Source organism: Cydia amplana, chromosome 1 (assembly GCF_948474715.1).
Source record: "Cydia amplana chromosome 1, ilCydAmpl1.1, whole genome shotgun sequence".
Lineage (NCBI taxonomy): Eukaryota > Metazoa > Arthropoda > Insecta > Lepidoptera > Tortricidae > Cydia > Cydia amplana.
This window is the reverse complement of record NC_086069.1, coordinates 9790233-9814723: the sequence shown is the minus strand read 5'-3', so window position 1 is coordinate 9814723 and position 24491 is coordinate 9790233. Positions and strand designations below refer to the sequence as shown.

The following is a 24491-nucleotide window of genomic DNA, read 5'->3' as shown; positions in this document are numbered from 1 at the left end:
GCGGATAATTCCGAAAGCTGACTCTTACTACAAAGGAATATGAGTGATTTTACAATGATTTTCGGAATTACCCGAATAAACCTACGTAATATCATTATCTGCAACTTTGTTTAAACTAGGCACCCGTGGAAGTACTAGCCGTAAGTATTGCTTATTAGTTAATAAATACCTATTGCTGAAACTTAACCATGCTCATCTACAGTAGGTTCGTCAGCAAAACAGAGAGAAATACGGAAAAATCGCAGTAGCCCGGTGGTAATGAATTGTAACTAGCCAATTACACACCCGAATAACCCTTCTGGCGCCGGTGCCCGGGGCCGGGCCGGCATAGTGGACGCGGGTTCCGTATTGGGAATATATATTAAAAAGATAAACGTACTGGTGCTCGACGCGGTTCCAGTAAATGTCATCTTGAAACTTAAGTCATTGTTTATTGTGGTGACAGCAGGTTGTCATCTATTGGGCATTAGCATGTCGAGCACTAGTACGTTTAGCTTACTGATGTGTCTAAGTAAATGTGTAAATCAATACAAGTACCTATATCCAAATCTGCTTTACCTATATAACCACTTAAACATAAACAGCGTTGGTGAATGATTCTACTAAATTACCATGACCTGATAATATTGATTATTAGGTACCAAGAAGAATTATTCTTCTGTTATTGGATGGTGTCGATACTTGACAATACATTAAAAATAAAACTTTTCCTAAATGAAGCCTATTATGACATTTTTGACTTATAAGTAAATATATTACGATTTGGCTGAGTTATTTCAAGCAACCATTTTTCCAACTCTTTCGACAGCGTCCGGAACCCGCTGTCCCGTCGAGCAAGGGCCCCTAGTCGGACCTCATCCATTCCACACACGTCCTGTCAATACGCCAATTGTGCAGGGGCTATTGATTGAAACCTTCACTTTATTATGCTATATCAAGCTTTTTTTCCAGTTGCACTTGTGTTTTTGTCACTAGTCGCCAATTGTTGAGTGACTTTTTATTACTTTCCGGCGTGGATAAGATATCCGTCACGTTTTAAGTGTCACGGAAAGGAGTTATTATTGACTCTAATACTGTGACTGTAAGTGACTGTAATATTTAAGTACGCTATACTAAAGACCATGAATAAAAAAGTACTAGTATGTCAAGTATCCTGATGGTAAATGCCGGTAACCCAAGATAATACCGATACCTCCTTAATATGCCGGGGCCCGGGGTCACGGTTCATTATACCCGGGATTACGGCCGAGTTCCGGGCAGGAGCAGGGTTACCCTTATCTTTGGATTAGCTTTTGAACTTGGCAATACGAGACTATTGGCATTTTATCAATATACTGACACTTATAAGAAACTGATCCTGTTGCTTGAAGCTTACTTTATAGCTTTATACTACCTACATTTTAAAATAGGTATATAATATAAAGAAGTTAAACTAAATAAGTATATAAAAAGTTGTGTAAAACCAAACTCACTTTATGTAAACATTGTGATATAACTAGGTAGCTACACTAAAAGTGCATATTTTTAAATAAATCACTTTGACTTACACTTATTTTATATATACCTACCTAATTTAAGTTTTTTATATTTTGGATTTAATATCATCATCATCAAACACATTAACGAGTAGTTACGATTTGTCATACCTATTTTGTTTATAAAAACACCTGAATTATGTCGCGACACAAAACCGCATAAGTCAAAAAGGCAATAATTCTCAATACAATAACGGAAGACAAGCCAGATAAATTCGACAAATTAACTTCGGGGTAAACACATGTTTTGTTCCCTATATTGCCGGTAGGTGGCAGCACGTGATTTATCGTAGAAGGGTGTCGGCGTTGGCAGAAAACGGACGTTTGGGGCAGATTTTGATGTTGTTTTATGTGTGTGAATTATTCAAAATTCGATTTCGTTTGAGATTAGACGTGGAATTGGAACTTTTTACATTTAATAACCTACTTATGAAAATGTTCATCGTTCATATAGATAAGTTACATTATATAAAATATCTTGAATTCTGATGCTAGCAATTCGTTTTTGATTATAAATAAAACTATTTCAATAGATTAAATCGTTAAGGGTAACATTCCATTTCTGACCGCAACTGCACTAATGGTACTGAACGCGTCGCTGTTACTGTCAATTTCCATAGTAAAATGAACAGTAGTGCAGCTGCGGTTGGAAATGGACTGTCACCTTAAAAGGATTCGAGCTGAATTAAGAAAACAAAAGTATCGATAGTACTTTTACAGATAAGGTAGAGCAGAAAATAGGAAAAGCTATATAAGTAGCTATAAAAATATAAGAAGAAAAAAGGTTTTGTAATAGTTAGCTAACTTCTATTAATCCTAAGTTCCTAACAGTCTCAAAAATCCACATACCAACGCCATATTTTAAACATCCCTTGACCGAGCCCGATAACGTTCCTTAATACGTTATACCCGTAAATCATGGGCGGCACATCTGCCGGCGAAATAGAAAAATAACAATAAATAAAGATGGCGACATACGGCGGGAATATTGGAAACTTGGGTTGGGTACTTTTGCTGTGGAACCGTTGCCTGAAAAATAGGATAAACAAGAAAATGGGCTTAACATCTTATACATAGATATATATAGATACATAACTAGACTCTTTTAGAGAGAGAAAAAAAATACGTGGGTTATATTATTATAACTTACTTAGACGGTTGGTTACCTTGGTTTTAGACGAATAAGTCCTATAGGTAATCTGTTTCAAAATAAATTAGTAATCAATTTATACACATTCAGTGGTTAGAAAAATATAAATTAACATTAATGATCGGTAATTCAGACAGTATTATGAGCAGCGAACATTAAAGACCAGATAGTAAACTATCAAACGGCGGCCAAGTCTGCTCGCACTACTCCACAGGCTCTACAGGCTCTTACGGCCATCTTCCACTCTCTAGCTATGCACATAGTAAACTGATTACACTAACCTACCAGGAGGCCTGTTCCAGTTAGATGGTTATCATTCAATTATGCTATTACTGCGCCGGTTAATTTGACGTTTGTGACGTTCGTAACTCACTTATGGCGGAAAATGTCCAGTTATTTTAATTGTGTAGGGTGTGGCGGGTTTAATATGATTAAAATTGGATTCAATTGCAATGTTGACACTAGTGAAGATAGGCTGGTTGTTAGCAATAAGGTGTCCTCGCGCGATTTATAATTTTCGTTGCATATTTATTTATTCATATATTTCTGTAAAAATAACCAAATACTAGGATAGTATCAAACCTGTTAGGTACATATCGAAAAGGCACATCGCGTTATCGACAACTCGAATAATTAATTAATTACATTATAAAACTGTCTACCTACTTGTTAAGCTAATAACTTTTGAATTTATAATCAAAACTTCAAACAAGTCAAACCCAACTTGAACTCCTAATGAAAATGTACATAAAAGGTACACTGTTTTAAAAACAACTTACTTTCCCAAAATTAAACGAAGACGCACAGTGGTTCGTCTAATTAAACGCTCCAGACAAAATCGTCAAACGAACCCCACGGCGATTTGAATAACCACGTCACGTTCGCCAAATAAGCAGTACTAACAAGCGGTATATCGTTTGCACTGATTGTTAATTGATTAGATTAAAAATTTCGTCCCAATTCACGGCGTATTGTTACACTGGGGGGATTAATTAGGTTTTTAATGGCGGTGTCCCTTACGACATATTTGCAGATGGTGGGATCATCTTGCTAATTTTATTTGGAAGTTTCTTTTACCATTGTTGGTGTCTCTTTGTGGCTTTATTTGGAAGTAATTCGCAATATAAGTACTCGTAGTAACCAAAGCGTTGCACTGCACCTAAAATCCTAATGAAATTATCAAAACCCGGTTTATGCGTACTCTGTATATCTAAGTGTAATTTATGTTAACAACTTTGTAAAGTACCTGACAACTTACTTAAATCTTACATAAATTTGTATAATCAGTACAAGATTTTCTACGTTCTAAGTTAATAAACACTTTACATAATTGTTTAATGGGTTTTCTCACTTAGTTCAATCTAAACCATATACATAAACATATTACTAGACGACCTAATGCGGCTATGGCTGGTTTTTTTTTTTTTTTTATTAAGAATGGGCTTACTCATGGCCACAGACTAGCCGAGGCGAAGACGTGGCCTACGATGGAGCGAGTCTGCCCAGAAGGTGCCTGTTCACCCTTTATTTGAAGGTTGCCGGGTTATATGAGCTCGGAAATATAGACGCCGGCAAGGAATTCCATTCCTTGGCAGTGCGCATAAGGAAAGAGGAAGCAAAGCGCTTCGTGCGGATTCGTGGAATATCTACCAAGTAAGGATGGAAACCGGCCGTGCGTCTAAAAGTCCGATGGTAGAATGGGGACGGTGGAATAAGCTCGTGTAGCTCTTGAGCACACTCCCCGAAGTGCAATCTGTAGAACGACAGACTGGCGACTTTCCGCCGATGGGCCAAAGACTGAAGCTTACCCGTTAGCTTCTTGTCACCAATCATCCTCCTGGCTCTGCGCTCCACTGAGTCTAAAGCGGCGAGTTGGTATTTAGCTCAGCCGTCCCACAGGTGGCTGCAATACTCCATACACGATCGGACTTGAGCTTTATACAGTGTTAGAAGCTGTCCAGGTGTGAAGTATCGCTTCACCTTATTTAGGACGCCCAGCTTTCTGGCCGCAGTCTGTGCTTTAGATTCAATGAAGGTGCCGAAGTTGAGGACTGAACTCAATTCCACGCCGAGGAGTTCCAGGCTGTCAGTAATAGGTACAGATGCACCTCGGAAAGAAGGAGTCAGTTCGAATGGACTCCGTTTTGCGGAAAACAGACACGCCTGCGTTTTGGAGGCTGGTATTTAAATTGTATTTAAGTAATACAATTTTTCCTAATTCATTTTTATTAAATGTTACCATAATTACAACTTAATTTGTGATATATGTCTGGCAGAGTATTATAAAATTTACAGTAAGATTAAGTACTAAGCAAGTAACTTGAATATTGTATAGAAAGTTTACCAAAACAAGACCAAGGAAGACAATGTCATTTATTCAAAATGATTGCCTCAAATGTACAATTGTAAATCGAACCCCACATGATTTTCAGGGGTTTTTACAAGCGGAGTACATTTAACAAAGTACCCCAATACCTTTATTGCATACGTGAGTATATTTGAAACTAGAAAATTTGCCCTCGAATATTTTGGGAGACAATTTTGACACCCCTAAATGCTCATGTTTTATTGCGAGTATTGGGATTCCGCATACGTATTGTGAACCATTGAATAAGATAAAACATTCTGATTTTCTTTTTTAGTGAACTCTAAAAGGACGCATTTTCTCTTTTTTAAGGTAACAGAAATAAGTACATATATAGGCGTGTATAGGCGTAGATTGAAAACGGTACCTACATGTGACGAAAAAATTGTTTTAATCATGATAAAAAATTATATCTGAGGATCCGATAGGTGCGATAATACTCGTATGAATTCATAGTCAAAGTTTGTACAAAATGGCCGCCACTTTGCATTTCTTTTTTTTTTGTATAATCATGTTAAAAATCCGAAATCGCCTTTTTACCAGTGTCTGATCCAGTACATCGATTGGTTTGGCAATCCAAGGAATTTATTAGAACCAAATAAAAGTCATCATCATTCAATTTAAGAGCTGGGCTCTTGTCGGTGCAGCGTGATGAAGTTGTCTCCACCTTGGTCGATCCGAAGCCTGCCCCTTAGTGTCCTGGTACGACACGGCCCCTACATGCTCCTTCACTTGGCTCATATAACTTTTTCTTGGTCTTCCCCTCCTTCTCCTTCCATTTATTTTCCCTTCTATTATGTTTCTGATGAAAAAAAATATAAAAGAATTGAAACGATTTCCAGCTTGCTGGGGAGTGGAGATTCATTCCTTAAAACGCTATTTTTTAGTCTCATTTGATTGAATGCTCAGTCTGTGTCCGAAACACATACAAAATCCGTAACATTTACAAAATTTCAATATTATAGAAAGAACATCCCGCTTTAAAATTGAGTTAAAATGACAGTGGCGTATGTAGTGATTCGCGTGGCGGTTGCATTAAGCGCATTAGGGGGCTAAATTGGATTTGAGGGTGTTTTATTGCTACACTTGTTACGAATTTAAGACCACTGTGCGGTAAAAAAATATTGGAAAATATGTGAAGCATGTGACAAATATGTGACTGTATTGTAATGCTCTCCGTGCCTTTAATATATTTATGTGGATGTTATATGTGATATGTATGTACTTAGTTCAAAGGAAGAACTGGCAAAATAATTACATACCTACATAAAGTCGATATGTTATTTATTTCCACATAACGTGACATAAAAAAAAACACAAAATGGCAAAATAACAAATATCATGATTTTCTATCTGAGACAATTCTTTTTTCCAATTCGTATCATTGAAATATGTATTAAAAAATAATAAGTAAATATGTAATACATATTTCGGTAACTATACCTCTTTAAATAAAATTGTTAGGTGTTATAGCGAGTAATAAATTTGATAAAAATATATTGATTAATGCGTCCCCTTCCAATAATCAGGACTCATGTGTAATGTTGTCCTTGAACAAACACCGGTGTTTTTTCCAAACAAACGAATAGGTAATATTTATTTGACGTATTGCGGAGAATCAGCGTCCCTAAGGCGTATTTATTTGCCTGCACGCTTCGACTGACAATTTTATGTGATTTACCCCATTGTTTAGTGGTTTTGTGCGGAGAAAAGCCGGCAGCACCACTGTGTGCTTTTTGGAAATTGTTTTTATTATACTCCTAAAGTTATTTTGCTCATAAATATATCGTTTATTGTAGAGATAATGACGTTTCACATTATACGTTTTTAGACATTATACGTACTTCCCTACTTTTCAATATAAATTAGACTTACACTTAGAAGTGTAGAAGTGAAGTGTGTGTAGTGTCAGTAAGACACCTTTAGAATAGATTCTAAAGGTGTCTTACTGATGGAGAGAAAATGGAATCACAGATTTGTATAGCTGTGTTATCGGATTGCATGTACGTACTGAAACTACACCTTAACTATAAAACAAGACACCTCAACTGTCGGCACTTTAACTACAAAGAGACAGACAGCAATAAACTTGTTTTGCCGACGCTACAGGGGCGGGTAACGTGGTTAGCGCGACAATGACTTGACGAAGGCAAATCTGATTTGCAGACCCTCCTGCTGTTTTAAACCGAGTCCATTTTGAACGTTAGGGCTGTCGCGCCCGGCTGGGGCATATGGTTTTGTGATGATGTAGCACGGTTCGTAATGACGGTTTTTGGTAACCCTAGGTTATTTTAATACTATTGCATTGAATACGTTATTATAGGATTCGAGTAACTCACTAACTCAAGTGCATGTATACTCAGCTACAAAAGTGCATGCCCACTTTATGAGTGAACTCCATTCATAAAGTGGATACCTATGTACTTTTGCAGCTCGCTGTACAATGGCTGTAGGTACTGTATATGTGCTGCTGCTATTTATGAATAAGATGTAAAAAAAAATCTGATTAAAATTATTTGAGGTGGTGGAAAATTGACACTTGATGTTGAATAGACAAGATTCTGTTAAAATCCGTCTTAGGTACAGTGGGCCAAGAAAGTGGTCTACCAGTTTTGACAAAAGTTTCTGCGAGATCAAACGATCGCTAAGGTTGACTTTTCTAACGGAGTTTAAAGTAAATCGACCTTGTTGTCTCATGACGTTCAAACGAACCTCAACCGTAGGGTGGTAGACTACATTTTTGGCCGACTGTACTATAGCGCTGGCGGTACACCGCGAAAATCAGTAAAATGCTGCAAATGGTGTTAAAGGTATGAAAATCGGTACGATTGATCTTTAGGACAATTGAAATAATTTGATCCGAAGCACAAATAAATTAAAAAAAACCAGAGGAGTTATGACGTTATCTTTTTTTTGTATGGAATTTAAAAAAAATTGTTTAGAAACCTATTGTGTGTGGTATTAAATGAAAGGGCTTTCTAAGCGGATTCCAAAAATATATGACATCATCATTACATTTCAGTATTTTTTTTTAATTATAATAAAAATAATTTTCAAAACATACCAAGTTTGGGCTTCTCCAGATACAATAGGTACCGTTTAATATTTTTTGTAAAATATACCTCAAATTATAGTTAATATCCTCATATCTAACCCTAATAAAGCAATTTTGAAAATATTTGCATAGATAGCCCAGTTGTTTTGCGAAGACAGCTCTCATAGACATTTTTTTTACTAAGTCATATAATTTTTTAGATTTTGTAGGCCGTCATGAGGCAAGAACTCTTAACTTCGCTCAGACACAGTCAGAAGTTCTGTAAGTGGATTATTTGTACAAATGCAAGAGTTAGAAGCGGCGAAAGACAGTTTTCTCCACATTGACCTTACACTACGTTAGTGAAATGAGTCATAACTAACCTTTAAGCGTCTTACTAGTCGGCGGGGGATCCCTACTCCACGGCGGGTCCCCGTGCCCCGAGAAGTCTCTTAACTTCAGGTAGCTGATGGTGAGCCTGATGATGGACGCCTTGTCCAGCTGGCTGGTGATGGCCGCAGGCAACGGTAGCATCTTCGCTAGCTCGTAGAACTCGTAGTTCTCCTTTCCACGGCGAGATCTCGCCGCGTCTCGGCTTTTTTCTTTCCGCAACTCGAGAATGCTGGAAAGAAAAGGGTAGGTTAGATTTGGATGCCTACATACGGATAATTATGTTGTAGAGGTAATTACCACTTGTTATGATGGAACTGTGAAATCATTAATAAATAAAATAAATAAATAAAATAAAATCATTTATTTACCAATAAACTATGGTTTACATATTTACCAGGGGCCCCCGCACTAGGTGAGACCTGTATCGCGGGGAACCAGTTAGATTTGTACAGTATCTGGATTTAGTTACTTAATAGGTTATACAACAGAGTTCATATTAAAGTAAAACTGGTTAATTTTGTGAAACTACTGCGGTTTGTTGTACAGTAAGATACTAATGCTAAATCTAACGCCTCACAACCTCAAGACCTCACATGTTGTACATTCAGATTTTCTGATATTGTAATTTACAGAAAACTGAACCCAATCTGAATAAATAACACGGATAAAATAAAGAATCCTGAATCTTAAGTGATCTAGAATGTACCGTAAAATGGGGTGAGTAGGGTCAAAACTGAAATTCAAACCTCGATAACATTTTATTTTTACATATAAACACCGAATGGTGTATATAATAAGCAGGCCTCGGAGTTTTTTTAGCACGGTAAGACTAAGGAGAGCTATGGAGTCTTTGTTAACATTAAAATTAAATTCATACTCATACTCATCCTCATTAATTAAGTTCGTCCGAATCGTTTTATAAATACTTAGACTACTTATATGTAATTAATTCTGTTTACATATATTTAATTAAATGTTATATTATAAAAAAGTAATAATATGTATATGTGTATGTTAATATTATTATATTACCCATATTGCAGTGTCATCGCTCCAATATGTTATTTAAGTACTTAACGTACCTACATACTATAATTACTGTTAAGATAAGGATATTGGTGTCTTGAAAATGATGCCCAATAATATAATATGTATATGTGTATGTTAATATTATTATATTACCCATATTGCAGTGTCATCGCTCCAATATTTTATTTAAGTACTTAACGTACCTACATACTATAATTACTGTTAAGATATTGATATTGGTGTCTTGAAAATGATGCCCATGAATGCGACTTACGACGTTTATACTGCCCATTATGTGTGAACTAACTGTTTTGTAGACGTAAGGAAGAGTAACGCATAACTATTCTAAAATATTGTAGCTCTATATCAACCTTAATGAATAATAAACAGTTTTAATATCTATGGAATATCGTTTTAATATGTCGAATACGTATTACCAATGTTTATAATCATAGGTTGCATGTCTTAAGTACTTTTTTAAGTGATAGGCCACTTATGATTAAACCTCTTTACCTAAATATGTGTATGAGTAAATCAGATGTCACATTATGTCATGAATATATAGTTACGTATTTCGTTATTGTGATGATCGCTGATATTTATTAGGTCTAGAGCTGTACATAATTTACTTGTACTTAATTAATGAGGATGAGTATGAGTATGAACTTAATTTTAATGTTAACAAAGACTCCATAGCTCTCCTTAGTCTTACCGTGCTAAAAAAACTCCGAGGCCTGATAATAAGTGTTCCGGACGTTTGTATTTTAGTTTTTATTTTATTTTGGGTAGTTCCATTTCATAACTTTGACGATAAATAGGAAAACCCACCTCACCCCGTAGTGCCTCGTATTTGGGGTGAGAGGGGTTTTCATACAAAGGTGATTTTGGAAGATTGTTGGATGGATTTTTTTTATTATGCGTATTACTATAGCTCCATTTTAAATTGGAATACATTATTTTTGTAGCAGTAGCCTTAAAATCCCTTCTTACCCCCCTCTCAAACCTACTCTCCCCATTCATAACCCACCTCTCCCCGCGAAACCTACTCACCCCGTTTTACGGTACCTAAGTTGATGAAAAAACTAATGTACATTTTTCTTATCTTTTTATGCCACACCCCTCGGGGTTTGTAAAGCTATGTTCTAATTATCATATAGGCTGCATCAAACCAATGTTCTTGTCGGTATTTAGACTCGTTAGTATCTTCATTTATATTTAGTTTGTATTTAGCAAGTCATTTGATAAATTAATGCCCACTGTAAAGAAAGTAAAGTACAATAAGCGTTTTTACCCGTCTTAGCTAACTTTGCACCGACTTGAATAGAACAAAGTGAGTGTCATTATAAACGTCATATTTTCATAGAAACTTGACGTTAATGATGACATTTCCGCACTTTGTCATTGCAAATGCCATGCAGAACTAACTTGGTCTGTCTCTATAGGTTACTTTGTACGACCAATTACGTTATGCAGCGTAAAAAACGGTCTCGGAGCTGCCTCCCATAGTCCCACAACTCCCACATAGGTCAGTGTTGTGGATAACGCTTATTTTTAGGCTTAAAGACTCGAGCCCACAAGACTCGTAAGTCTTGAACACTCGACTATATTCGAGAATTGTATTTAATTATTTTACGCGTATGGATGTAAGAAATCGTCTTTGCCGCCTTTGAGGCGTTAAGCCTCGAGAGTCTTAAGGGTTCGAGTCTTTAAGCCTCGAAATGAGCGTTATTCACAACACTAACATAGGTACATTTTTATTTGACAACTTAATGGGTCTAATTCCGCGTGTCACTCCTGTCACCGGGCTCCTGAAACTCCACTCCTCTAGGTAGGAGTGGCCGCGCGCTCCTCCCACTAATGATCACCGCCATAGCTGCGTATAAATAACATTTGCATTTTTATACCGGCTTGACGGAATTCCTCCGGCGCGCGGGTTTAATTTGCGTTTTATGAAGTTTGAGGTTAACGTTCGTTAAAACAAAGAGTTTGGATTTAGAGCTGGTCATAAATCGTACGGTAGCATTACCAGACTGTTTTATGCTGAGATTAGTAGTTGTATAGTAGGTAATCAATCAATCAAATAATTTATTTGCCAGAATACAGTTTTTGATTAGTTGGTAATACAGTTTTTCTTTGTTCAGTGTATTCGGCCCACATACAGGCTTGCAAATATTAAAAAACATAAATACCTAACACATAATTCAGGACATTTTAAAATCAATATAATCAAAATTCATTAGATAAGCATAAAATAGTATCAGAATAGTAAATAATAAAAATAATTAACATTAAACAATTAATAACAGTCCCATTACATTCAATAAATTCCTTAAGACTATAGGTACCTAGATGAATTAGATTATAAATATCTAGCCGGAGTTAATTAAGTTACAGATTTCGTGTTTGAACTTTGCAGAGACCTATTATATAATCATTAAGAATATGGTATGTTTAAGAACGACCGCCGATCACTCGACCATTTGATTCCTTAGACTCCTTAGAGCATTGAACTATAATTTCCATTGACATCATTCAGTTATAAAAAAAGAGCTAAGGAACTGTACTTACTAACTCCATTTAAACGTTATTCAATCAAGAATCTTCATACTGAAAATCAAGTACAGATTGTTTTTCATTCTAAAGCAGTTGCTTGTGATGATAAAAAAAAAGAAATCAAAAGACAAGACAACACGAAGGTAATTTTACATTTTTAGCGTATTATCATTGAACAGTCTCATCACACATTTCATTCCAGAAACCCTATTTGTTTCCAAGACGACATAAAACCGTCCATTCACGAATGACCTGAGTAAGGTCAATAAAGCTGGCTACGTAATGGCGTTTGATCGTAAACGGGGGACCAACGGTTAGCACCCCTGTAAACTTTCAGCTGATGCGGTCTAATGTTAATTCCCGTTCATTGTTAGATAGTAAAAGGTGATTCTGTGAAAATGCTAGATTATATGGAAAGTATTTTCACCATTAGCACGTTCACATTCCACGTTCTATGCTATCAAATTTGCTGCAGAGTTATCTTGGTCTAACACTTCCCTTGTTTAAGCAGTCACGGACGTGAATGAAGTGTGTAAAATAAATCTTGAGATAGCTCTAAATATTGAATAACTTCTACACATCTGTAGAACTCGTTCGAACTCTTTGTAGAAAATGATAATCCCACCAAAAACATTTTCATGTAAAATGTTGCCAAGACGAAACCACAAGGCTCACACTGACAAAAAGTTATCAGATCTCTTGTAGAGCCAAGCTTCTAACTCTACAAGCCCTAACTTCACAAACTCTACACCTTAGTCAAAATATGTGGCTTGACCGTTTCGCTACTGTCACATGAACGTAAGGTGAAAAATGTATTCACTATTCATTATTTTTTATAATACAATAGTTCTTGGAGTAACGAAACGGCCAAGCCACATATTTTGACTAAGGTGTAGAGTTTGTCAAGTTAGGGCTTGTAGAGTTAGAAGCTTGGCTCTACAAGAGATCTGATAACTTTTTGTCAGTGTGAGCCTTGTGGTTTCGTCTTGGCAACATTTTACATGAAAATGTTTTTGGTGGGATTTCACTTCTTTTTGTAAGTTGCTTCCATCCCCTAATTTAAAGGGTTGCGCGTGTGATTTAAGGTACTATTAAAAATCCTGAAATACGTACCTCGGGGCATCTTTTATACATCTGCTTTTTACTGATTCCCCATACAAACTTCAACCCTCTTTTTCCCCTAACGCCCTTTTCCACCCCCTTTTCGTCGCCCGTTTTGGGGTTGAAAACTATTCTATGCCATTCCCCATTACAAAAACTATCTACGTACCAAATTTCAACTAAATCGGTTCAGCGGTTATTGATTTCCCATATAAAATTCCACCCCCCTTTTCCCCCCCTTAGGGGCAAAAAATTTCAAGTTTTTGAATTATTTTGTTGTTTGTGTACTAATACTATCTTACATACCAAATTTCAGCTTCCTAGGACTTCAGGAAGTACCCTAGAGGTTTTGATGATCAACAGTGAGTGAGTGAGTCAGTGACGAAATTGGGGTTTTTTAGATATGAATAAAATCTTAAGTATAAGAGCTATGCAATTGAAATTTTTTATGTTTAATAAGTCCACTATTGACATCATATCCCGAGAATTTTGTTTATCTGGTATAATCCAAACCCAAGTTATGAGGGTTCAAAAAAACGACGAAGCGCTTCGAGAAAAGGTAGGTAGTGCCCTTGCGCTTCGCTTTGCTCGTCTTGGCGGGGGCACTACCGTGCCCCCAGATTAGAAAGCATTATATACACAGGGCATTTTTGGACCGTTAGCCATATTGTGCGAGGTGATTAGGTAGGTCATACTGAACAACTTTATCTATGGGACCAACCCCGAAATCCCAAAAAAAATTTGGCCTTCCCATCCCATAGAAAACGTCGACATCCACTCGACCAAAATCTATGAAAAGACCAAAAAAATTTTTGTGATTTCGGAGTTGGTCCCATAGAAAAAGTTGTTCAGTATGGCCTACCTAATCACCTCGCACAATATGGCTAACGGTCCAAAAATGACCCTGTATAGGTCGTAGTATGTATAAAACAAAAACTTAAATAGTCCCCTGATCGATGTAAGAGTTACATATCTGCATAAACACATGTCATATTGAGAACAAAATGAAGTCTTACATAATAACTAATATTTAACATTGACAAGGGGCATTTTTTTTTTCATTTGGCTTGTAATTGTTTGTTGTTTCCCAATATAACATTTTATCAGCAATTCTAGAGTACTAAATTCTCTTATCAGAGCGGAAGTGCTGCTCTGGGACTAATAACTCTTTAAAAGTAAAGAGCCTTTTCCGGCAAGATGGCCGATAGCAGACCATCGGTTGTGCTTGATTTAATGATGAGATCGAATGGCCGGTAAGGGCGTGCACACACGGACGACTATAGGTTTGGTTTATAAAGAAATTCAGCGCTAATCGTGAGGCTGGGGTGCTTACCATCGTCCACACCGAAATGAAAACATAAGGTTTTCAGTTCAGCTTAAAACAAACAAGGATACTAGAGGTTATGACGTAGCGAGCGCTACGAGATTAGCTTAAGATTGAGGTGTTTACTGTTTACGTTTAGCGTGGTTAACTTTAACTGAAGGTGTGAACCTTCATCTAAGGGTAACATTCCATTTCTGACCGCAGCTGCACTACTGGTACTGAACGCGTCGCCGTTACTGTCAATTTCCATAGTAAAATGAACAGTAGTGCAGCTGCGGTTGGAAATGGACTGTTACCTTAAAGTTAACGCCCACGCCCAAATTATGTTTAATCAATATTTACTAATTTTCAGATAATATACACATAAAGTGTCATTCTATAGAACTTGCCAACTATGTAAACAAACCGCCATATTGAAACTGTCAAAAAATTTGAAGTTACTAGTGACTTTTGTTTACATAGTTAGCAAGTTCCATAGAATGACACTTTAAATACCGATAATTATAATATTAGTATAATTAAATAGAGAAAGAATTTTTATTTAAGTATATTATTAGAAAAAAAAAATACAATGAGACTTCAAACTATGCAAGGACAATGTTTTTGACTCACAATATTTCTGAAACATTGTTTATCGGTCGGTCGTGTGCGCCCGCCCTAGCCATACCAATACCATAAGGGTAACAGCATTAGATTGTTTAAAATAACTTTAAACTGACCGAGGGTTGACCTCCCCTGGCCCGAGGGGGACTTATCCTTAATTCCCTTAAATGGAGCTTAATCCCTTTACAATAAAAAATGCAATAGTAATAAAACGTTTTTCTTTCGATATTTTCTTATTGGAGTATTTTAACTGTTTTTTTTTCTGATACATTGGTATACTATTTAGGCAACTAAGATGATTTCACTTAATAACATACTTAGATGTTATAGATAGATATGGAAAATATTTAAATTTAATGAACAGATCCTTGTTACTTTATTTTTAAGGGCCTTCTGCGAACAAGTCTAACATCACATTTTACCAATATTTACACTAAGCATTTTTTTATTTTTATTTTGTATTTGAGAAAGTAGGTACACGTATTAGTTTAAACGAGATACCTACACTAAAACGTTACTACGGTTGCTGCAATTCTTCTGTTATTCTAGAAAAGCCAAAAAACATGGACTAAAATACTGAAAACTTAAAAGCAGAATGCATGTTCGAAAATGGAACTAAAAGAACAGTGATTCCGTTTTCCAGTCCGCCAGTAACGGCTTTTATGACGCATTCTGCCCGTTTACAGCTAAATGGATAAGTAGTCCCGCCGTACGGGACACCTCCATTTTCGAACTGTAGTTTCATTTTCAGACCGCTTTTTTAGGAAAACGAATACGAGTATATAGAATATTTTTAATTCCTGCACAAAAAAAAACTAAAAATATACAAATATTACAAATGGCGGGCTTAATTCCAAATGTTCTCTACTAGTTACCATCACAACAGTGAGTTCTTTAGACGTGATATAAAAAAAAACATTTATTTCAGGTCTTAATAACCCATATTTCATTTACAAAATAAAATAAAATTAAATTAAAATCACAATTAAGATAATTAGATTTAATTTGATATCAGAATGTGTTGTTATTTCAAATATTAGTATATAGGTACTAGTGTACCTATTATTAACGAAATATACGTATTTTTACTGCTGTTTTCGACGTCGTTATAATCTTCTCTATGAAACTCTTAAGGGTTTGGTAAGTGAGTCTGGAAGCTCTATATTATAGTCCTGATATTTAACAAGGCTCATAAATCTCATAATGTGCTTTGAGTATATACCTATAGGTAATATCCAATTAAAGTTTAGTCTTTTTCTGACAGGTGAGTAAGATATATCACCGTTGTATTTGGTTTTAGGTAAGCTAGACCTTGACGTAAAAATAAATCAAGCCCAAATAGCGTCTCCCTTATTTTTGTTCCGTCCAATTTTTATGACGGACCTCCCTTCATCTTAGAAGTGTCTGTCTTTAAGTGTGCACGTACGTGTCCCGACGCCCGGTACACCTGGGAATCGAACCCGCAATACTACACTAACGCCTTGACCCCCTACTAAAACTTACCCCCAAACCTCACAAGCAAAAATCAACCATACGCTCTCGGCTTAAGGTTCATTTAACAAGGCTTCATACACTTCGAACCGGTCAGTGATGATTGGTAGCCTCTGATAATAAAATAACCTATAGGCGAAACAGTGGCAGAAGAAATGAAACTCCCACTCGACGTAACAGAGTTGAAATTCGTTAAACAGGAGCCACAAAAGGAATTTTCTTTTGCAAATTGAAAATGGAAAGGAAAAAATTCTAACGCACGGGCATCGTAAAAAGCCGGGACTCCGGCATAGTGTCGCTACGGTTAATGTGTCCGGGCAAATTGAGTTCCCGGGAATTAGCGTTCCCGGGAGACCTACGTATGCACTTATTACGATTGGCGATGACGGTTACATTATACCTATTTATGACTACATATAGGGTTTTGAAAAACCACATTGAATTATTGACAAAATGGCACTCGGACGATTCTTCCCCAAAAGTACTCTAATATTATGTTGATATAAAAAGATACCTACGTATTAGAAGAAAATAAATGTATGACATACAATATAAAAATATAGTTGAATAAATGCGTGGATGTCATTGAAGCGAAATTCAACAACCCGCATCTGCCACACAATACTTTCAAACATCTCATTACAAGAGATTAGCGGTACGACACACAAAAATGTCACATGTGCACTAAAAGAACATTGAAGCTTACGTCCGTTTTAACTTTTAACCAAGGTAGCAAAGATTAACTATCAATGCGCTTATTATAAGGGCTAGGAAGGTCACACCTTTGCGGCGGCATTATGAAGTAAAGGGTGTTCGTCCCTGGGAATTTCAGCGTATTTGCCGCTTGAATGGGTCGCAATCAAAACATTGTGCCGCTGTGGTTGCATTTTATTGGTATAAATGGATGGTGATAAAAAGATACCGTTTTTAAAGGATTATTGACGAAGCGTTTGAGATTATTGAATAGTAAAAGGGCTTATAAAAAGACGACATCATTTTCTACCGTCTTGGTTATTAACCCGGGGACAATTCATTAATTCTGCAGGAACAACAAGTATGTTCGCTACAATTTAGTAACAGTAGCAATTGCAAATGTTATAAACCCGGCAATTCAAAATAATATGCAATTATGACTATAGAGGGGATGGATCTCAATATCAAATTATGTTATTTCATCGGATCATGTTACCATATCAATCACTTTCAATTGACAACAAAACTAAGTATGTTTATTGATTACTCATTTGTAGAAATGTAGTGCGCAATACGTTTTTTTAGTACATTTATAGCTACGATATACCTACATATTTAAATTGGGAAAAACAAGATATATGTATCGGCCTAACAATGACCTAAATATTGTTTTATGGCCAAATGTGGTTCAAACTAGGTACTCTATTAATAATTTACTAAAATTTATAAGTTGGTACTGATTTAATTTAGTTACATTAAAATCTTCACAAGTCATATCGTTTTTATGTTGTATTATAAACGCTGAGAAACGGTTTCGCTTAGCGTAATATAAAGTTGTTGCTGTCACCCTATACCCCTTTTGTAACGAGACAAATATGACACGTCACATTGTCTCCTCAAGTGGTTATGTCACCAATAAGTACCCACTTATCCGTACAAGGACTCGATAATAATGCATTTAATAATTCTTTCATATTAATAATAGGGATATAAGACCGTTTTATATTTTTTAGAAGTCTTGGTGTTGAGAATAATAGTAAGACATTTTATCGATCTTGTTCTTGAAGTACGTCTTTTACAAGGTAATACCAGTTTATCATCCTATGCTGATACTAGGGACCTTCAGTCATGTTGATAGCTACAATATTGGCTATTATTTAAAATTCATAATAGTTGGTAGAATGTGAGGTTATATTTAATCTGTTAACGATAATCATTTGTAAGGTTTCGAATTTTTTTACTCAAACTTCACTAAGTTCGGATTCGATTTGTCTTACTGTAATACATTTCAGGCTCATAAATAAGGTATGTCTTCAACAGATCTTCACCAAAAGAAGGTGTTAAACAAGTTTAAAAGTCCGTCACAGGCCGCGGGTCCTCAAAGAGGAATGGACCCTCGGAGGGTAGTTGTAAACCCCTGTTTAGTCAGGCGTCGGCCCCCAGGGGCCACGGTCAGTGCCGGTGAATCAAATGATCTGCATGCACTTTTACACTGTCACTTTGCGAGTTTAAGGAAGCAGATACTCGAGAAGTACGAGTCTCGAGTTTTAAAGCCGATATAGATCGCCAGAAGCAAAAATATCATAGTGGATAATGTTATTAATTCTTGATATACCTATGGTATTGCAATGATTTGAGTGGTCTAACTTGGAAAAAGTAACAAAGTTTCGAGGCTGGCTGTCACATTAATAGATTACGATGAGTAATAGCTCTACATCTTTCGGTTAAATGACCTGTCCTTTCGTCCTGTCTATTGTAGTAAAAGTGGTTTTACATTGACCCACAGCTTAAATTAAAATATACACCACATTTCATAATGTGGTTCATCTAAAATTTTAAAACGACGACGAATCTGTTGGAAAATAAATGAGGAGAATATTTTAATAACAAAACTTCCGTGAGACAAAGACATAGTAAATATATTAAAAACGGGTCACTCACGTATTTTAAGTCGAAAAATGCTCGAACGCTCGCAGGAGAATATTTATTAAAAGCAATTCAACTCCATATTCTTTTTTAGCAATTCTATGTCCAGAAATTTCTGCCAACTTTCCATCATAGAAACGTTCACATATTAGCTCCAAATATCGCATATAAATACAAAGGGGTCATAAAGAGGGCGACGACGGAAATGAAACGTCATCGCCTTATTACTGATTATTGATACAAGCATTGTCCGCCATGATTAGACGTGTCGCAGGAGATGGGCCAACACGGCCCGCTTATTAACTCTTAATGTGTGAGGCTATTGCAGAAATATGGATATTTCATTATAGCGGGCGAGGAGGGATTTACCGTGTTAATATATTTTTGCTTGGTTTATATGGTTAAGTGTTTGATCCTAGTAATATTACCAAACGTTACGAATGTTCCAGTTTCGTTAGGTATGTTTAAAACCTACGTAAATTTATAATATAATCAAATTAAAAGTTTATTTATTGAAATCCAGGTAAAATTAGTTTCAACTACGCCAATTCGACGCCAGGCGGTAAAAAAAATATTTTCACCACACCAGCTCGGAAAGGCTTACTTTTCACTTCAAACACCCATTAGCAAAGTTGCATTTTATTCACATGTGAGGCAAAGTACTCAAATGAAAATTTTGAGTTGTTTTCTTATGTTTGCTGGAAGAATTGACTTTTAAATGATGATTTTGGATGACAAATATTTAATAACATTAATTTGGATTTGATTTGGTTTGATTTTATTTGATATTTTACATTTAATATTTGCTTCGGGTTGGTGTGGTGAAAAATTTTGTGTTTCACTCGGGGGCAAATTTTGTTTAATCCTCGTGCTTTGAAACCCTCGCAACGCTCAAGATTCAATTTTTCTAACCACTCGCTACGCTCGTGGTTCAATTCAGGAACCTTTCGCTTGCTCGAGTATCAATATTAGCACGAGCGGTTAAACAATAACTTTGCCCCCTTGTAAAACAAATAACTATTTTGCCGTCATACTTGCTTACATAAGGAAAAACAATTGGGTTAAAAAATGATATTTTTTAAAACTTGGCGTTGTTTAGCATTGATCAGTGCATCTCTACATGCAACTTAAGGAGGCCAAAATTAGGTTCATGTTTTAATCAGCCAAAATTTTACATCAGCAGACAAAAGGTTAAAATAAAATTAACTAATAATAACTAGAAATCTCTTAACATCTTGGACAATAACCGTTTCAAAAGTACCCCATAGAACATACCATTCGGGTGTGTCCGCGTCACTTCGGGAAGCTCCGACGCCCTCCAGAATTCGCCGAGTCATATTAAGCTCATCTCGAGTAAACCGTCCCGAGAGACTACTGATTATTTCCGACCAGGATCTTAAAGGATCTTAGTACTTTGTGTCAGATGTGGAATTATCTGAATCTAGAAATGTACGCTAGGAAAATGCAAGAAAGTAAACAAGCGAACTTATCCTCATATTAAGGGATATCTTTCAGTTCATCTTTACATAAACGATCCTAAATATTTAGTTTTCGTAGGTCACAACATAGTCATTTTCATTAAACATAGCAAACATACATCAGGCTCAGTTGTATGTAAAATTATCTAATCCAACCGACCGACCACAGTAAACGAAGATTAATACGAGTACGTAGTTAGGTATGTAGTAAAGAAATCATGTAGGTATTTCATGGCTTTAAAAAATCCCTAATACAAATAATATATCTGCCTACTTACGTCTAACATCAGTAACTAAAAGCTATCACTACCTATTATGACTTGCGAAAATAAGATTGAACTTAAAGTATCAAAATCACCCAGTCATCATTACACATCCGCCGTGGACATAATATCTTGCGTTACACCAAGTCACGATGACGGTCAAGCCATCCGATAATAAGCTCTACCTACTTAAGATAAGGCTCTCGACGATTACTATCTAAAATTGGAAACAGTTAAGGTCGGTCATTTTGTGTTTACTTGGTCGACATTTGACATTACCTGAAGTCGTGACCTTTAGTTAGATACGGTTCAAATTTGAATGTTCAAATGTATATAGAATTTAGCGTTTTTATCCATAGCGGGTCAACTTCACGTTGAAATGTAATCTGGGGTGGCTATTTGACCGTAAATTTTCATAATAATATTTTCTTTTTTTACCTCAAAACCTGTATGTAACTTTTCTCGCGTAAAATTGATTATTCTTGTTAAAATGACGCACATTTTCTCCTGTGTTCTTCAACAGTTCCAATAGAAAAATCATGATTTACTGTCCAGTGGTGTAGCGCGCGCCGCCCTGGACGAAATTCTGGACAAAAATAAATAACGCAGTGGGCCCGAGGGACGGGCGATTGGGCAAATTGCGCTCTTTAGGCGGACGCTAATAATCACGTCATATCCAATTTTCGTTTCAAACGGGAGAGGAATACCAATGGGCGTTGATTGAATGAGTTTGTCTTAGACTAAGGTAATTTAGTTGAATAAGGATAGGATCGTTTATGTAGTAGTTTGATTGATTTAATTAAGGCGGATCCTTACAACTCAATTCACAAACATTAGTTTTTGCATAATTTTGTCATATAAGCAATATATTTTATTTTCTCTACCACGTAGGATACATTATTTTCCATTTTTTTTAAATCTTATAATAACGTACAAAAATTTAATGATAAAATATTGAACAATTTATAATATAATCAGGATCCAGTGTATGTACTCGTTAATTAATATGTTTTATGTGCCTCATAAATTCCTCGTGTAATTAACGCAGTTAAAATTATTGTTTGAAATATCGAGTATAAGTAGGTAGTCACACATTCCATTCATACAAATACGTCAATTAATTAGTAATCATGACTACATATATTACCAACACGCAGTAATTAATTTGCATTAACTGCATGTTTAGCGCCTCCGTGGAATGTTCATTTAATAAGACGACACTAAACACCCTCTTATAAAAACGAATTATGCAAACAATTGACATACCTATCATTTTATACTCGTAGCATTACTTTGTTAAACTCATGCTATATATGTGACGTATTAGTAATAAAAACGTTATTCCATACAAATAAAGTTTGTATTATAAAAGCAGCACTAATGTTTTGTTCTGTCAACCCTTGATAGCTAACACACCCCAGTGGATAGCGATCCAGCTTTACGGACAAAAAATGACCAATCTGCTAGACGCGTCGATACGGCTATGACTAATGATGCCCGCAAATTGCCTGGCTCGCAACTGGAAAATTGTTTCATTCATAAAGATTGCCCGGCTTTAAGGATGGAGATTTGATGAATAAAATAGTGGCCCCTTACGCTGTCAGACGGACAAATGTTTGTATTAACATTATCGTGCACGGATTGGATACCATTTTTCTTTGATATCCCTTTTTTGGGGATATTAAGCCATAGTTAGAATCATTTGACATTGTCTTTGGTAACATTTGCAGTGACATTTTTAGTATAACGATCTGTAGGATAACTAAATTCAAAGCTTCTTTTTTGTTTAGACAGCTTTTAAATACTTATGTTGTACTCAACGTATGACACTAGTTGCGGGTGTTAGAAAAATATAAATATATATCCGTAAGCAGAAAAAATATAGACGTACCCAAGAAAATATACATTATGTAGCTATGATCGTGTATAATAAATAGTAACACATATACTTAACAATACAAAAAAAAATACTGACTCAACACATGGCCTTAATTTCAGTTACCAGTGAAAATACTCCTAGCGTTTCGATCCCAGACAGTCACAGACACATTGGCAACTAAACAAAACTAGTCGAATTAGCAATACAAAGGCTGCATTGAGCGGCAATTGAAAGGCGAAGAAAATAATAGTTATTTGCAATAATCGGAGGGACGCTTGATTGCGCCCCGGGCGGACATTTTTGCCAATTTTTGTCTAGTTGTTGCTTTAGTAAAACCAAAGGGATTTCGGCGTATTTTGTTCGTTTAAAATTTATGTCGAACGTTGACCATATAAAGTTTTTGATCTGTATGCCCACAAAAAATACATTGGTATTTTTTATTCCATACAATTAGGGTTTGCAATCCGGATCCGAAATGTATGCAACTATCCGGATCTGGATCCGGATCCGCGAATTTTTTCATACATTTCGGATCCGTCGTGCAAACCCTACATACAATCAAAATTTAATAAAATACATTGTTTTTTTTTGGGGCAATATTGATTCTTGAAATGGATACCAAACGTTTATTAAAATTAGGCTTTTAAAAACTAAAATGTACATATTATTATAGAATTACTCTAGCCGTATTTCAAACCAAAAATCACATACAATACATGCATTTCAGAGGACATAATAATAGTCGCCTGATTTATTGCATCTTGTATCTCATTCTAAATATATAAAATCCTACAAAAATGTAACCTTTTCGTTCACATGTAGTTTTATCTTATTATTCTTTCAACGTCTCCACACACATCTTAAGTTCCAAATAACCCTGATCTGATCACCCTCAACCCTAAAAGAAAGAATTAAACAAGTCGGGGTCAGACTGATGAGGTAAAGGGGAAATAATTGATCATTTTCGGGACACTTGTCCCGCTGTTAATCCCACTGTCCAGTGTGATCGATTGACTCTGAGTGAGGAATGTCTATTAAATTGAAAAAAGACTTGTTTTTGCGAAAGTTAAGTTTTGATCACGATTTGATCTTGCGTAAAATGGAAGCTCGAGAACATTTCTACTGCAGTCCACGTCGTGATATTCCTGAAGGCTAGGATCACTTAAGTAGGCAAAAAAATAATTATTTATGGTAAATACCTGATTAATTTTATTTAGGTGTTTAAATTATATTACTGTATATTGATTCCTCCCTACAGTTAGGAAGCTTGATGGATGATCGAATTTAAACTGTCGTGAATCATACTTTCAAGCTATTTTTTTCGTCATCGGTTTAACTCATGTAAAACTAGATTGATGGATGCGGTTTAAAATCGTTGTTAGATACCTAAATTAATATCAATAGAATATAAAATCATAGGTATAACGTATAACATACCTGGTTTTACTCGGTCAATTTACTATTATATTTTTATTTAGTATTATCTGAATAGGATTTCTCAATTCGCTTTAAATACTATGACTATGTAGGATTTTTCGAAGAAAATCCAGCCAAGTGCAACCATTGGTATCAGAACATTAATTTTACGTTACAAATATAGCCCGCAATATAATTCTCCTAAACCGCAGACGGCTGTCTGGTTTTTTAAAATCGAGTGTTTTTTTATACTTTTGT

At 35.8% G+C, this 24491-nt stretch overlaps 1 protein-coding gene across 3 annotated transcripts in view; it reads right to left on the bottom strand.

The window, feature by feature from the left end:
• The window catches only part of LOC134663144 (protein trachealess), a 188463-nt gene that overhangs the window by 29199 nt on the left and 134773 nt on the right, over positions 1-24491 (bottom strand). For 2 of the 3 annotated variants that reach the window (XM_063519490.1, XM_063519498.1), the window contains exon 5: positions 8468-8706. In XM_063519490.1, coding sequence (XP_063375560.1) covers positions 8468-8706 — 239 coding nt within the window. The remainder of the gene's footprint in view (positions 1-8467; positions 8707-24491) is intronic. The other variant, XM_063519506.1, reaches the window with a different exon arrangement.